The sequence below is a fragment of the Pectinophora gossypiella genome, chromosome 13 (genome assembly GCF_024362695.1).
Source record: "Pectinophora gossypiella chromosome 13, ilPecGoss1.1, whole genome shotgun sequence".
NCBI lineage: Eukaryota > Metazoa > Arthropoda > Insecta > Lepidoptera > Gelechiidae > Pectinophora > Pectinophora gossypiella.
The window spans coordinates 6,751,242-6,768,042 of NC_065416.1; the positions used below are offsets into that span (position 1 = coordinate 6,751,242).

Here is a 16,801-nt window from a genome sequence, read left to right on the forward strand (position 1 = left end):
AATGTTACTTACCTCAAAGAACTCCATTGGAAAGTTTACATTTCTGCCTAGCCAATAACCCTATATTTTACAGACAAAACACTGTGACCCTAATCGGTAAATGTCATGAGTGTCGCGAAAGCGTTGATTCAGGCGAGTTATTTGTTATTGGTGGCGTCTAGGTCCATAACACATAGGTATTGTGCCCTGTACGTCTGTAGGTACATATGGTGTGGTAATCTCTTATTTAACTAATTAAATTCATGATCGTGGCCCGGAGGAATAGACAGCAATGAAGTATTTTCTATCGAGAATATTGTAATGCATTTAATCGATGAACTGGGGCCATTGGGGGCCTAAAAAGGCCACTTTTATCATTTTTTGTTGACATTGCGGACTTTTATATGCGCAAATGCATTGAGCAATACGGACCTCGTGTTGCTCTTTGGCGCAAATGTCAAATTGCAATTTTGCTTTTTCAGATGAATTGCTTCATGGTGGCATTTTAGGCCTACTGTAATGTCATTGTACGTTCATATTTTTCATAATTAATTTATCTTGAATCGTAGTACTACATAAAAGTATAAAAAATGTATCCATATTTATTTTGACCTCAAAGAAAAGTATTTTATGGGTTCTGAACCTCAGAAGGGGAAACGGAACCCTTATAGGATTTTTATAGGATTACTTTGGATCCGTTCGCCTGTCCGTCAAGACCTTTTTCTCGGAAACGCGTAGAGGTATCAAATTGAAATTAACATCTAATACGTCTGCGGTCCCATGAAGCTATAAAAATGTATTGTTGTTTTTGCGTGTTGTATTTTGTATCTATTGTATTGTATTAAAATACATGTCCCAGCTACTTAAAGAAACCCACAAGAGAGTGTTTTGCATTAATGTAATTCTTCATCATACCAGCTTTATTCCGGGGACAACTTGCCTAACCTAAAAAAATGGCAGGTCCGGTTTGTTACAGTAGTGAGAACTATATCTAAGGGGTAACCTTCGTTTTCAGAGTCAATGACTCTCTGTCATCAACCAGAATATTTCAAGAATAGCGAGCACAATAAACAGAAAAGGTGTATGTACTTAAATATAAATATTGTGATGGTTGGCAAGAATTCCGGACGATTTTACCTCTAGGGCCATAAACACAAGGTAAACGCATGTATACTATTAGTTTTCCCACATTGAATATAGCGGTTACCATGAAAAAATAAAGGATTTAGCTACATTTTCCGTTGCATATTATATGTCTATACGATATTAAATATATTTCAAGAATGTGTAGGAAAATTCCAGTTCATAAGAAATTTGGCATAAATAGGCCCGGATTATTGTTTCACGGAAGAGCTTTTTTGAGTTTGTACTCGAAACAGTTCGTAGAAAATGTAATTCACACTAATAATAAAATACGCTATTTGCTCTAAACGTCGTGGAAACCATTAAATAGCTAAGTAAAACAGGGATAGGGTGCTAAACATCAGTTTGTTTTAATGTTTTGTTTTGCTTTGCGTCGGTAGCTAATCAAGAATCTTCAATATTGTAGAGACGTTAGTTTCTCCTACCTACTACTTATGTCGTGAGCTCTAGACTTGGCAGCCGACACGAATAATCCCTAGGCATTGTGGACTAGCTTCCAGAAGCGTTTTTTCATCGTAAATTGTTGAGTTATTCCGACCACATAACGACGTTTAGCAGAGTCTGTTTCGTTCAGAAGTTTTATTATAAGTACAGTAAAATTAGGTATCTCGGAAAGAGACAAAAAGAAGCTGTATCTACCAATTTCCACATTATTATCTCTCATTCCGAGATTGAATACTTATTTGACTGTATTATAGAGTCATAAAACTATATAGATTGACATAAGTTTGTCGCTGCCCGAATTGGCACTATTCTGTCGCTTCCTGCCTTAATATTGTCGCCAATGCAGTAAAGAAAGCTGTGACTGTAACATTTTTTACCTACCGTAGTTATTCCTAGACTTTCCTGTAACTGGGTGGGCGTGGATAGTATTCAGTCGTCAATAGGTATTCCATTTCTCGCGAGAAATATAAACAAGCTGTGTTTGCGAGTCACTTTTCTTCTAGAATTTCTTGATGTTTAGCGTTGCATTTCTATACTTAGTGCTTGGTTACTACTCCACCGTAAGAAATATCTCCTATTTCTTGCATGGGTTGTAAGGAAGTTGACCGACGTCAGCAACCCAGGGTCAGGGTTATTATTAAGCTCACTAACATGTTTGACCTATACCTATTTAGTTTAGTCTAGATACATTATGTATAAGTTTCATATATATGTCGTGGCCAGATCATAGAATTGATCATTTCATGATGTGCTCGATCATTTCATGAAATAGAATATGATTCGTTGGCCACATCATGATGTGGTTTGGCCAGATCAATGAACACAAAACGTTTAACGATATAGCAACTAAATGCATGATTACTTCATGATATGGCCAAACGTTGGCAATCATATCGTAAAATTAGTAACATTATCCACCGATAGTGGCGTTGGTGTCGATTATACTTAAAACTTGATTGATATTATAATCGATGAATCAATGTTATTGTTCAATTTTCCATATCGAATAGGTACATAATTTTGAACCTAAGAAATTAATCGACTATTCGCATTTTTATTACACCACATAGCATGGACACCGCCTACATTAACGATATGGCCAAACGTTGATTGATATATCATTAAACGTTGACGTTTCAACGATTTGGTCAACTTAAGTTGGCCATTTCATGATATATGACCATTTCATGAAATCCACGACATAATTTTTGTGCTGCTATTTTTCTGTCTTATTGTGTATAAAATAAATAAATATAGTGCGACTAATTGACAAGGTTGACAAGATTTTATCTCTTTCTTATTAAGAACAATAAACCTTTTACTCAGTTACGCGACGCACGGAACTCTGCGATAGTATATTAAAAGGTCGTTTTGTACAGTATAGACTATAATACAAATAAAGATCTAAAAGTTACATAATATTAGCTCCAAAGCAGCTCAGATTTCTGAATAGATATACCTACACGCCAACTAATGGAACCACATTGTGTTGCATGTTAAAAGAAAGTCATCACTTTGTTCCACCCATAAATATTATCTACGGCACAAAAGACTTAGAATAATAAGATATACGCCAAGAGTTACAAAGTCTATTGTCTAACTTTGTAACCTAAGATATAGGTCGTTCTATCATGAAAAGCTTGCATGTAGCGTCGAACACGAGCCCTGTCAATATCACCTTAAAGGTTAACTTTCTTCGGCATAGAATATTTATTATTTATTTATTTTTCTTTATTTAGGAAACAATCAGCTTGTAATATATCTTTTTAAGATTGAGCCTTCTAGTAAACAAACAACAGGCACTGTTTCTTATGTTTTCGCTTAAATCACAGCGTATTTTTCACATAAAATGTTTTGATATCATTAAACATTAGTTATGGCTGGCACATATGTTTTGATAGAAAAATATCATATTTTGAAATAAATACTTCAACCAGCATCATAAGCAAGCGCCATGTTTGTTTACTGGAAGGTTTATCTTAGAAAGATATATTTACATTTTCTTTTATTCCCTGGTGATAGCCAGCCGAACGGGCATACATTCGGAATGACACAATAAATACCCTTAGTAAAAGTTTCGTTAGGTAATTAAAATAGTTACGGTATTAGAAAGTACTTTATACCTTTGGATTATCTTATCCAGTCTATAGCCTACAAATAAGTAGGTACTTATTTATACATTATATACACATAACTATAGATATTTAATCACTAAACATTAATCAGTTGCGTTAATTAAAATGTCTGCCACAATTTATAAACGAATACTGCGGTATACCCTAACCAATAAACATATCAAGTTAAATTAAATCATACGATTAGCTAAGTAAGTATTTATTCAACATTATTTTTCGATTTTTTATAAGTAGGTAATTGTAAAACCTTATTATTCAGTAAAATTATTTATGTTATCATAAAAAATATTTCTAAACAAAATGATAAATGAAAACAATATCAGCCGGGTGGTAAGTAATAATTGTAAAATCTCTTACTTATATTCAAAGTTTTAACCGAATAACATAACAGTTCACGATTACTTATTCACAATTAGAGTAAACAGAAGTACATCCATTGTAAGAAAAAAGTCAAAAGTTTTATTAGTTTTGGAATCAACTTTGATTTTTATTTTCTTTTTCTCCGTGTCAATGGCATAATCAACATTTTATTTTGATCTCAATAAGAAAAAGTTTCCACTGAGTTTCTTTCAGGCTGTCCAAGGTTAGCTGGAAGAAATCCCAATTAGGGATGAGCTCGCCTATGCTTTTAATGATAAATTATATGTAAATTTTCTTTGTATTCTAAAGCAATAAAGAGTATACAAACAACAAACAAACAAAAAGTGCATTTTTATGAATATTTTTATGTTGGGATTGTCAAACATTGTCGTACTGGAACTGCGTACGACAATGTTTGACAATCCCAATGTTTGAAAAAAGTGTTTAGTGTGTTTTGTTTACTATGTATTTGAAATGTACACCATCATTGTCGTCATTTCCACGCAACGCCATTACTGGTCCATTTTAGCAAATTAACTACAAAGGTCAGAAAGGGGTGGTACGCAGCTCGCTTACACTCTGGTTATGACTTTGTAAATAAGCTCTTACCTACTACCATAGAATAAGAAATAATACTACGTATAGAACGGCAACTTTCTGCTCCCCTCCGTCTGAGCTAGGTATACCTCACCCCCCCCCCCTCGAACATAGTGTATACGTTCATTTATACGTTGTTTTAATTTTTTATCTGTTTATAAAAACTAAGAAATAGTTTTTCACTACTCAAAAAAGAACGGTGGAGAATGAGAAGCGGTTTTAAGTAAAATTATTCGATTTTTACTTTTTTATTTGCACTGTGAAAGTATCTACTTATACTTCCAATAACGAGTATTATTTGTCTTTCATCTACTAAAAACCACTGTACCTAACAGCTATTTAATAAATAATTTCAGTTGGCATTACTCTAGACGATAGAGAGGCCGACGAGGACGGAAATTAAACAAATATTATGTTATTTCCAACCTTGAGGACGTTGTGGATACTATTCCAGAATAGTCGACCAGTGTTTATATGTATAATAATGTATTTAATTTATATATAATAATATTGTATGATTATAACGTGCTCAGCGGCGAAAGAAAATATCGTGAGGAAATCTACATTCCTGAGAAATGTGTATCGGAGGTATGTGATCTAATCTGTATTGGGCTGGTTTTCCCTTCGCCGGTTGGAAAGACAGGCAAGTTGCTTTAGGTTAGGCAAGTGGATCATGTGGAAAAAAACGAAATAAAAAACAAATGCGCCAAGAAGAGGATGACAATAATATTGTATATGTAATATGTATACATTGTATACTCTACGAATGATCCAACAAAATATAACACGGAACATTTAATTTCACGTCTCTACAATGGCGACAGATGAAGGAGCGGAAATATTCATCAATGTCACTTTAAAAATGAAACGGAGTAAAAAATATATTTGCGCAATAAATAAAGTCGAAATCCGAAAGAGCCTTGATGGTCTAATGGCCGGATAGCGCGTCTTCAATTCAGAAGTTTGCAAGTTCGAATCCATTTGGGCCACTTAAATTAGTTTCCAGTGTATGTCATACATATATAGTGTATGTCAGTGTATGTCGTATCGTGTTTCGGAAGGCACGTTACTCGTCCCGGGGTACTATGCCAAAAACACTTCCACCAACCCGCAGTGGAACATCGTGGTAAAAATATGCTGCATACCCTCTCCGGTTGATTAAGAGTAGGTTAGTTCTCAGCTCAGGGACGTATTTATTTAGGATGCTGTTTATGTAGGACGTATCACGTGAGTGATCACTGATGAAGGAAAACATCACGTAAACTTGTAATTGGTTCGATTGTCCCATGTGTTAGAATTATAACAGCAACAGTTTTATAAGAATTAAGGTCAAAATGACAGTCGCTTTCCTAAAACATCTGAGCCTAAAACTCTTCAAGTTAGATCAACGGACCCTGGATACGGGATAACCGTAGGAAAAGTGCAATTTTAAAAAAAAACATAACATGAGCTCACCACTAATTCCCAATTCGGGTAGTCAGAGGTACATCCATGGCAAGATGAACTAAATACCCACACCGCACCGAGGCCTACGTTACGTTACGTTTCTGTCAGGCCAACGCCTGCAAGTGCAATTTTAATGTGTTAAGTATCTAAATGTCTCACATACCTAGGATGATGCGAGCAAAACCTAGGACTCTAGGACGCCAGGGGGGTAAGTAGAACTTAGCTAATCTGAGGCCACATTTGTTTCTTTAATTCTATTCCAGCGCCAGTGGAGTAAATAAAACCGTGGGTAAGTATATTATATCGTAAATTACCGACGTTTTTGTTTGCTGAAATGCGTATCTTTAGCTGGTTCATGAGAGATAAGATCTCTTGATAGATAGATAAAACACGATAGGGTTTTGCCTTGTAACAATGAAGAGTTTGGAGTACTTACTGGGATTTACGTAGATATAAGTATATTTATATATAATATTGTCATTTTGCAGTAGTGTTGCTCGACAAGCGACTGTATATCGATTATTTTCTAGGCCCCTAATATTAATTAGGGGGTCCATAATCGATAATCGATTATTCGGCAACAGTAGTCTGCACAAATAAATATAAAATACTAGGTATGTACCGTTATCTGAATTGGGTAATTTCTTAGGTCAAAGATAAATTATGAAATTCTGATTACTAAATAAATACAGATTTCAAACTGTCGAAAACATTTTCTTTTTTCTATTTAACTTATTTATGAATTTAGTTAAAGAAAACTTTATATTATTACTTACACATTTCAACACGCCGTCGTCGTCCGTCATTTTACCGTGTTTTTCTATGACGTCACCGTGTTCTTTTCCGTACAAATTCCATAGTAATTTTGTGTTCTGACATTTAATCAAAATTAACTGATTTGACTAGTCGGAAACTGGCTTATTGATTTTTTTCCAAATATTGAGTGGCAACACATATTGTCATGCGGTCAAGGGTTTTTATTTGTGATTTATTAGATTTAATAATCCCATAAAAAGATTGCAAATCTAGATGGGTGACAAATATATTGTACGTAGTGATATTGTTTGTTCTATGGTAATGTCTGACAGTATTGTAACGGAGACTGGGGGGGCTGATTCAGACCATAATTCGGAGTTGATTACAGGTGCTTTTACCTGTCGGGAAATTAACGTAAATTTTAGGTGTTTCTTTAAATTACTTTGAGTTCCATAGTTTTGCGACTGAAAATTCCACTTGATATCCCTCAAAGTTTTCGATACGATGTCACTAACAGGGGTATATGACCGTATTTGCAATGTAGGTTTCCGCCCGCGTCGTCGTCCGTGTAAACTTCGGTTATATCGTTAGAACTCTAAGTTCTTCACTGGAATGAACTTTACTTACTACCCGTTTGTGAGTGTCGGTCTATTTATTTATTTGCCAAGTTTCTTTCAAAAAAGCGGTTTAAGAGTTAAAAGATTTAATTATTTATTTACAATTAAGCCGTTACAGACAATCCAAATCGACCACTTATGCATTTTTATTTACTAAAATACCTAACTTAGACTGATATTAGACAATAGCAGATAGAGTTACTTTCACATTTGTAGTGTTAATAGGTATGTGTTGTTGTAATAATACCTACCTGCTATGTTCACTAAGCAATTATTTTTCCTGGAGCTTTCTATAAAACTTGTTATTTTGTAGTCTTGTCCTTTTAGCGCGCTGCTAAGAGAGTGTATTTTTCTTTCTTCGCAGAAAATTGGATTAAGGATAATCTTTTGTCTTATGAACAAATAGTTAAAAACTGATGAACAACAACAAGAAAACTGTTTATTCTATAATATTTTCCGTCACGTTGAGCCTTTAAAGAAAAAGAGCTTTCATTTTTCAGTTAAGTTAGCAACAATGCTCCTTGGCGGCTATTTGGTTAAGTACGATGTTGTTTTAGAATGTCTAATACCTAACTAGGTTCACCAGGATTGATGAGGTCGGTGAATGACCGCACAACTCCCACGATTAAACATACAAACTTAACTATACGACAACTATACTGACAGACGCCTCGTAGGTACAACATGAAAGCCCGTGCTGCTCTATGGGCAGGTATACTTAAAAATACTAATTATATATTTTTTGAGTACACTAAAATCTTTATGAAACATTATATGTAACTTAGGAGTCAGTATTTACGTATACGTTTACTATGAATCACATCCCAAAAAGATAAATAATCTTCTTTCATGACAGTCAGTGGAAGTTTTCCTTATAAATACCCAACTGTATTTGAAATAGTCATGTCATGTGACTCTCGCGTCCAAATTCTAATTACAAATTAATTATTTATTCAAACATTATTATAAATAAAGATGTCTCTGCCCCGCCACTTCACATCTCATAGCGGCTTGGCATCCGAGCATAATTGTAAAATAGGAATAATTATGCACTTGGCACTGTCACACAAACTATGAAGTACCATTATGAGGTATGTCGGCTTATGAATAGCATTGACAAAATACGTATGTAAGTAGGTATCTACACATTGTCGAAGGTTGCTTTAACATCTGTCAACCAGGAAAAGAAGTAAACCCAGAATTTTGAAGATTACAATCCGGTTATTTTGAACATACGACGGCGACGTTTAGAATTATAACCGACCGCTGCACGACTGTGGACTGCGGCGAGCGGGCGGGCGGGTTTGCTGAAGAGTTTGAAAGCGCGGGGGGTTCATCGCATCGTGCGCGTTGGCACCGGTGATTTCAAAACTTTAAAACCACACTCGAGACGCGTTCTAAACTAGGACGAATCCAGGAAAATCTGGACGTATGACAACCCTAATATTATATAACTTACGTCCTTAATACCCTTTCGGAGTGACCAGAGCAACCATAATCAGAAAGAGAACAGAAAGTAGGTACTCTAAGTTTATCCTACAAAGGTTACCTTATGTCACTGAGTTTGTTTCTATGAGCTAATTCTCATCAAAATCAGTCTAGCGGTTCAGGCGGCAAACAATAACGGGGTACCTCTTTATGCATGCTGGACACGACACGGCGTGATCATTAAGTCACCTTCCAAGCCCGGGATAATAAACTGCAAGGTGCATTCTAAGGTTCTCTTAGTATTCTGTACCATGCATGGAGTAAATACTAAATACATATATCAATATGGGAACAAGTCTTAGACTTACTTATATATGTAGTTATATTGTATCAAAACAATAAATCTGCCATGTCATGTCTAGACTTCGGCATTAAAAGCGGCTGCTAGTTGTCTTCCGATTACTTGTGGCTTTACCTAAGTGCCCACCGCGTTAGCGATGTATGAGTACCTATGTAGGTACATACACAAGGTATTAGTGACACCGTACGTAACGAATACTGCTGGGGATGATTCAGACCATGATTCTCAGTTGTTCAAGTCAGTTTAAACAGCTTTATTCTCATAAAAAACTATACATAGTCACTTACCATGAGAACTAAATATTTTAACAAACATAGGTTTTTGTCCTGTTCAACAGGCTTGTAAAAAACTTAACTATAATTGCACAAGAAAAAAGAATATGCATAGACCGATGTCTATTCAATTGTCAATTGGAATTCATCAAGTGAAATTTTCCGACGCAAAATTCAGGTTTTTTTTTTAATTATTTTCAAGTCTATACTTTTGCGATGGAAAGTTCCACTTGATAATGAAGAATAATGAGCTGAATCATCCCTTTCAATATTCGTTACGATGTCACTTACACCACGCATATAAGTACATACAAGTACATAAGCGTGTTAGTGACATATAAATACTGAGGGGGATGATTCAGACCATGATTCTGAGGTGATATCAAGTGGATTTTCCTGTGGGAAAATTCATGAAAATTTTAATATTTTTTAAAACTATTTTCAGTTCCAAGCTTTTGCGACGGAAAATTCTACTTAATATAAATTCAGAATCATGGTCTGTATCATCCCTCAAAGTGTTCGTTACGATGTCACTTACACTCTGTACCTATAAACTCACATCCTTCATATTATGGTTATGTAAAAAGTATTCGTATTGTAAGTTTATATAAATAAACCAAATACGATACGCAACGTTTTTAATTTTACGCGTAAATGAGTGTTGGTTTGAGCATTTGGATATGAACACGTCTGTCTCTGTCAGATTATCTGCCTTCCAATAATAGAAATAACGACTAAGTAAGCATATTAAACCGAGACTGTTTATTTAGGTCTGTTAGTGTTCTACGTGACGGGTACTAATCGTAATAAGTTATATTGTTTTAGATAAATAACGCGTTACCTCTGCAGAAGCTTGTGGAATACGAAATATTTGTTTAGGTGGGATACCAATGATGTGAACATAAGCTCACGACTATATCCTAAGGGGGTAGTCAGAGGTACATCCATCACAAGATGAACAAGTACCCACGCCTCACCGAGCTTTATGTTACACTAACGTGATACGTGGTGAGCGGTATCGCCGCCGATAATGGTGGAGCCAACTCATTGGTGCAAGACCCGTACCGGGTTTCAAACCGGCGCTCTTCGTTTGAGAAGCAAGTCGGTATACCACAGGACCATAGTGACTTCAAATATGTGTAATACACAGTTTAAATATAGGTACGTGGGTATGTAAAATCCTCGTAAAAGTTGTTTTATTGGGTTAGGTAAGTATCTAGTCGTAAGAAGTAGACTTTTTGATTGTAAAATATTGATGCTTAAATATACGATGCACATAAAACACTACAGTTTCTGTAGTATCTTTATAAAGATAAATGACTTGATATCAATGACTATGTCAGTGATAAGTAATATACGAGTGTGTATATTAAAACATGGTGGGTAATATCGAACCTCATAGAGCAACACAGGCCTCAATAGAACCTATATATAATATAGAATTAATACAACCTCCAATAGCACGCTGCATGGATATCGCGCGTGTTGCGATATATGAACCAACGCTATTGGCTAGGCGATAAATAAAGCAATTATATTGGTCCAAATATCACGTGATGTAGTTTCCATATTACGGCTGCAAGTCTCACATCTAATAGATATATAATTATCTTGTTTGCTTGTTTGCATTGTAGACGATTATTTGACTGTCTTTAGTGATGGAATTTCCTTATTTATACTAAAAAGAATTGGTTTATTTTACATTTGAAACGTAGGCACAATAGTATCTGTATAATTTCGTTTCGTACGGAATACTACTTTCCTACTTTATTACACGAATGTCGGGGTTAATGTGTTTTAAAGAATTCACTGTTGTGATGTTAGGTTCTTGAGAATGTAGATTAGGTAGGTACTAACATTTTTTACCATTCTTTAATGTTTAATGTTCCTTTGAATTTCACTTTGACTTCTAAAAAACATTATTATATCGCAGTATATAAGTAATAATATCTTGAAAGTTATACCTAGCGCCAACTGTAAAAAAGGTGCATGCAGATGTGACAGTTATATACCTATTCAGAACTTTATTTTGTTTTTGTCAAGAGAAAATAATTTTATGTGTTTTATCTGAGATCGAAGGTGCCTTTACCTATAATCTTTTGAAACTTATCTAAAGCGGTCGGTTCCCGCCGTTGAAGGTTACTCTGTCATCGATATAGACCCAATTCGAAGGCAAAGCGGCAAAATTATCCAGATTTCTTCATTCATTCAATACTTTACACAGAAATTAAATTGCCACATATCTTTCGTGTCATTTTTTTCTCATTAGCGGTCGTGTGTTGGCACCGTTTATCCCTGACAGGAATGTTATAAACCAATTGAATCAGCCAATATGAGTCAAGTCTTGAAAAAAAAAAACACAGTTTTCAAGAATTCCTCTGATACATAGGTTTGTGGTATTTCGGGAAACGCTATAAATTGAATGTGGGCTGAATTTCTCTTTTACACTGGTCATTTACCTACTGTTATTTAGTTTTGACATCCAGTAGGTAAGCTTCTATACTGATAATAATACGCGAAGTTTTTAGTTATTTTTAAACAAGCTCTTGTATACATATATTGTGAATTTTCTCAAATAAATTTCCACGTTGAAACACTACACATTTCTGGTGTTTTAGCTACAGAATGGAGATGATCGTGCCATAACTCATTTTTTAGAAAGTATGAAGTTAAATATAGATATGTATACGTAGGTAAGTAGCTATCTAATGGAGTTCAGGGGTCCACGAAAGATTAAGGGCATGTCTAGGAAATTATTACGTTTACACTTTCTCGTAGTATATAAGAGTACGTAAAAGTGTTAGAAGTTAGCTTGTTGTCTTGTCTCTTGTCTACTTATATCGTATGAAAAAGATTCGGAAGCATTATTAGTCATCACGTATTTTGAAAACGGTCCATGAAAAACAAAAACAGTTTGCTTACAGTCAGTGTTTACAATGTGCCAAAAATTTCAGACAATGTGATGATAATGATTATAGCCACAATGTGTACAATGGGTGGCCATAAAATATATAGAACCGAGAACAAGATAAGAAAGGCATCACACACGTAACCACCTAATCTTATGTCAATATCGTCTGCGTATATGATGGTAGACTCACTCCGACACACATCACTTTCCACGGAAACACCTTCTAGTAACTTCTTTGAACCTTTTCCATTATCATGTAAAGAGAAGTGGCCGAAGCATATTTATATTTAAAGAGTTTAAAGATGACACATCAAAAAAAAGATAACGCTTTCTGTAAGTACTATTAATATAAAAAAATAAGTTATTTATTTCATAAACGTTGGTGTGTGCATCAACCTCGCGTTCGCTAAAAAGCAATGCAGTTTGTTGGCAGAAAGGTCACCCCTTTTTTTTTAACATTTTATTTTAATAGGTACAATATTTTTAACATTAGATAGGTTCAGAAGTAGGTGCCTAAGTTTACGATTATGTCATCAATTCGGGTTCAATATTTTAAACCAAAATATACAGTCGAAACAAACACGTTCGTTGTGATATTACTTTTGTATCATTTGTATGAGTATAAATTACAAAAGTTTATATCATCTATTTAGCATACACGATACACCCACTGAGCATAGACCTCCCCTCGTCAACCGGAAGGGGTATAATTATTCCCGTAAAGGGTATTAATATTTTGACCTTTAGGGTGCCTTGTTTCAAGGTAGGCTGTAGTTGCGATTGTGAATGTCATGACTGTTTATAGCTTTAATTTATACATTCTCTTTAACTTACAAGAATAAGAAACATCTTTAAGGTTTTTTCTGTAAAATAAAGATAATAAACGCACATAACAGGGGAGGAATTATCTTACACTTTTATCGCCTGAATAATCTCCTTACCTACCTATACATAAATGCGCTTAGTGGATAAAATACTGCGTAGGTTGTCAATCCTTGCTTCCCTCGAGAGACTTTTGTGCAAAAATATAATTATATCATTACGTAGGTAGGTACCTTTTCTTAGAAATTTCCTAGTTGTTTAACCGAATACGTAGCTCTTCAAATTTGCCGAACATGCCAAATACGGAACAGCTATCTAATAATTAATAGATATAGGTACCTATTTGAGATCAAAAGAACCCATGTCCTTCTAATTCCGTGAAATAGGTATCTACTAGACAAAAATAATCCTGAATTTTAAAATGAACTGTCCATTTTAATTTATATCTTTCATAATTATCAGGCGTGTAACTAGGCCAGTTGTGACGAAAGTGACTCTGAAATATGTGTTTAATTTCCAGAAAAGATTTATAGATTTGTTTGCTCTCTCGTGAATATACGTGTGTAACCTTTGATAGAGTTACACAACAAAGTTTAATCGAGAGTTAAAGATGTGCCTTAAAAGTAAAATAATGTAGAGGGCCTGACAAGATCTACCAAAAATCGATCAAATAATATTTGCGATATGAAAGTAAATATGAAAAATATATATATAAATAAGTAAATACCTGTTTACATACTTAGTTATACTTACAATTTAATATAGAGTAATAAGTAAGTATATTATTTTCATCCCACAACTTTTGAGCAGTTGGGAGTTGGAGATACAAGTTCACATGCGCATTAGATGTTCAAATTCAAAACACTTAATTGCACATAAATTTTATGTGTAGCTCAGCCGCTGATGGGGAGCAAAGAGTTGCCATTCTATACGTAGTGTTATTTCTTATTCTATGATAATACAATAGGTACCTACAACACTCTTCTTTCTTGCAAGCTAGCAACAAGTTCATGTAAGTGGTGTGTTGTTGCAGACCTTCGCACGGCGTTCGGGCTGCTGGACCGCGACAGCGACGGTCACGTGACTCCCGCCGAACTGCAGTTCATGCTGAGGAACCTGGGCATCCAGGTCAGCGACGACCTCATCGCTGACCTCATCAAAGACGCCAGCAGGACTGGTCAGTGTACTCTTCCATCTTTTTACTACAGCAGTTGTGACTGTTATGAGCCCTGTCAAGAGACTTTGGCCGCTCAATAATGACCACTAGGTTTGATGACGTCGGTAACTTAACTCACAACTCATATAATAAAAGTGGATATTTCTACAGAGCGATAAAAGCCACGCTCTTGTCGATCTAGTATACACCATCTGATATTTTCTATTTTCTAACTAATCTTTAACTTCTTTATAAGCCCCGACCTCCGTCTTCTCTTTGATTTAATCCATATGGTAGTTCTTCTTGGTCTTCGCCTTCCTCAGTAAACATTACTCTTATTTTTATCAAATATCCTAAGTGTCCCAGTGGTGTGATCCTAAGTGTCCAGTCCCATCTTTTCAAAAGCGTTCAGGGACTTTCTCCAATGCTTCTTAGGCGTACCTCTGCATCTAAGAGGTAACCATTCAATGACTTGATACATCCTTCAGATATGATCAGCCGTATTCCTCTTGAGCTTTATAGCCTTTTGACCGCGTCAGTTAGATTAGGTTAGTTACTTTAGTTAGGTTCCTGAATCACAAATACTAAAAGAGAAATATGTAGCTGCAATTTTTTACCATAATACCTACATGATAGATCATCTTTAATACTAAGGCCTGATACAAGCATCGATACGGTTTACTAGCTCACATTCTGTTACCTAGACGCTGTGAATCACAGCCCGTGATTGATGACTGAGGGATGTTCTATCGATGCCGAGGGTCGTTACTGTTTTCTACATAGAAAATCTTGTAGGTGTATAGGTAGGCATCTAAACTTATAAACTATAAAATTTTCATAGATTTAGTAAATTAGTGGCTAGTTAGCACTATCAGTTAACTTTGCTTGTTTTAATGATATACCTCGTCCCGGCTTGACAAGAGGTACGGGTTCAAGACCCGTACGACTCAGATTTTTTTCGATTTAAATCTTCTCTTTGTTTTAGTTTTAATTAAGATCTTATGACTTTGTTCGCAATTTGAGGTGCCATAAGGTGAAGTTTTAAATGTGATTTGTTACTTAATTTGGATGGTGCATTGTTTAAATCGATGCGTACTATGATACCTTTATATTTAAATGCGCCGACGAAATTAGGTACGAAAGAAGGTAAATACTACCAAAATAATACTACTGGTAATTTACCCTATAAGCTTACTTATATAAAGTCCTAAACTGTATTACATCATTTGTACAATGTCCGAATTGAACTCGAATCTCGAATTGAATTAAGGCTATCTAGCTATCTATGATATGTCTTTAATTTGTTTACAACAAAGACTAAAATAAATAAGATTATGCAACTCAAATTCTATGCATCACTAGAGATATAATTACACCGAAGGTCGGATTCGGATCAGTGCATCTCAGCAATCAGGTCGCTTTTATTTTCCCTCTTGGCAAGGTAGCGTATATATATATTTATTTTTCAAAGAATATTACGCCGTATTATAATGAAATAACAAACATTACCCTAAGCTAATGTTCTCGTATGTCAATAATTTTAATTTACGGCATTAATCTCGCCTAGCGTGCCAAAATAAATAAGTGTCGAGTCGTAAAAATGAACGACATCGTTAACGTTAACGCCAGCGGACTATTATTTCAGGCGACGACAGGTTTTTTTAAATACAAATTCGCTCATATTGTTAACCCTGAAAAGAAAAGTTATATCTATTCTTAGCCAATATTTTGAACAAAAACCATTTTGAAAATGGAACAATGATTTAGATGGTAATGAAATGACTAAATCTAAAGCCTGCGAGGGAACTTAGCGGCTGAAGGTCACGAAACCCACCGCTGAAATGAATGAAGGTCAAGAGTTCAATATAAAGTTCACTACTTACCACTGTTTCGATCCGTTGTCGCTGTAATGGCATGCACGAAAGCTGCAAATGAGTTTGGTGATTTGTTAATGGTGATGTCGTGAGCGTTGCCCCCCCCCCCCACCCTGCATCGTTTCGACGCGAGTTTGAATTGATGCCAATTATGAGCACGTGCCCACATTTTTGTCATGTGAAGTAGTTCGTTAACAAATGTGTTCACACGCTATGCGCTTATACGCAATGTCCTGTGACTGCAAATTGCCACTTCAATAAATGAAGTGCGACACCAAACTAATTCCGTCTAAAAATAAATATGTTTACGTTTATTTTGCCGTATTATTTTTGGCATGGCCAAGGAAAGACGTTATATTGGTATTGTGTGAAAAATGGGTCGTAAAATGTCTTGTATTTTTGCAACGGTATCTTTGTAAATAATTGTTGTTTATTTGAATTTCTTTTGGGAAACGTTTTGAATGGCACTTATTTATAAAATATAATTTCCTCTTTATTAC

General features: G+C 35.2%; 1 protein-coding gene across 5 annotated transcripts in view; it reads left to right on the forward strand.

Annotated features, from left to right (window-relative positions):
• Positions 1-16,801, forward strand: part of LOC126372244 (calcium-binding protein E63-1) — a 48,566-nt gene that overhangs the window by 23,320 nt on the left and 8,445 nt on the right. For 4 of the 5 annotated variants that reach the window (XM_050017924.1, XM_050017925.1, XM_050017927.1 and 1 more), the window contains one exon: positions 14,305-14,448. In XM_050017924.1, the coding sequence (XP_049873881.1) occupies positions 14,305-14,448 (144 nt within the window). Of the gene's footprint in view, positions 1-12,658; positions 12,783-14,304; positions 14,449-16,801 lie in introns of those variants that run through there. The other variant, XM_050017928.1, reaches the window with a different exon arrangement.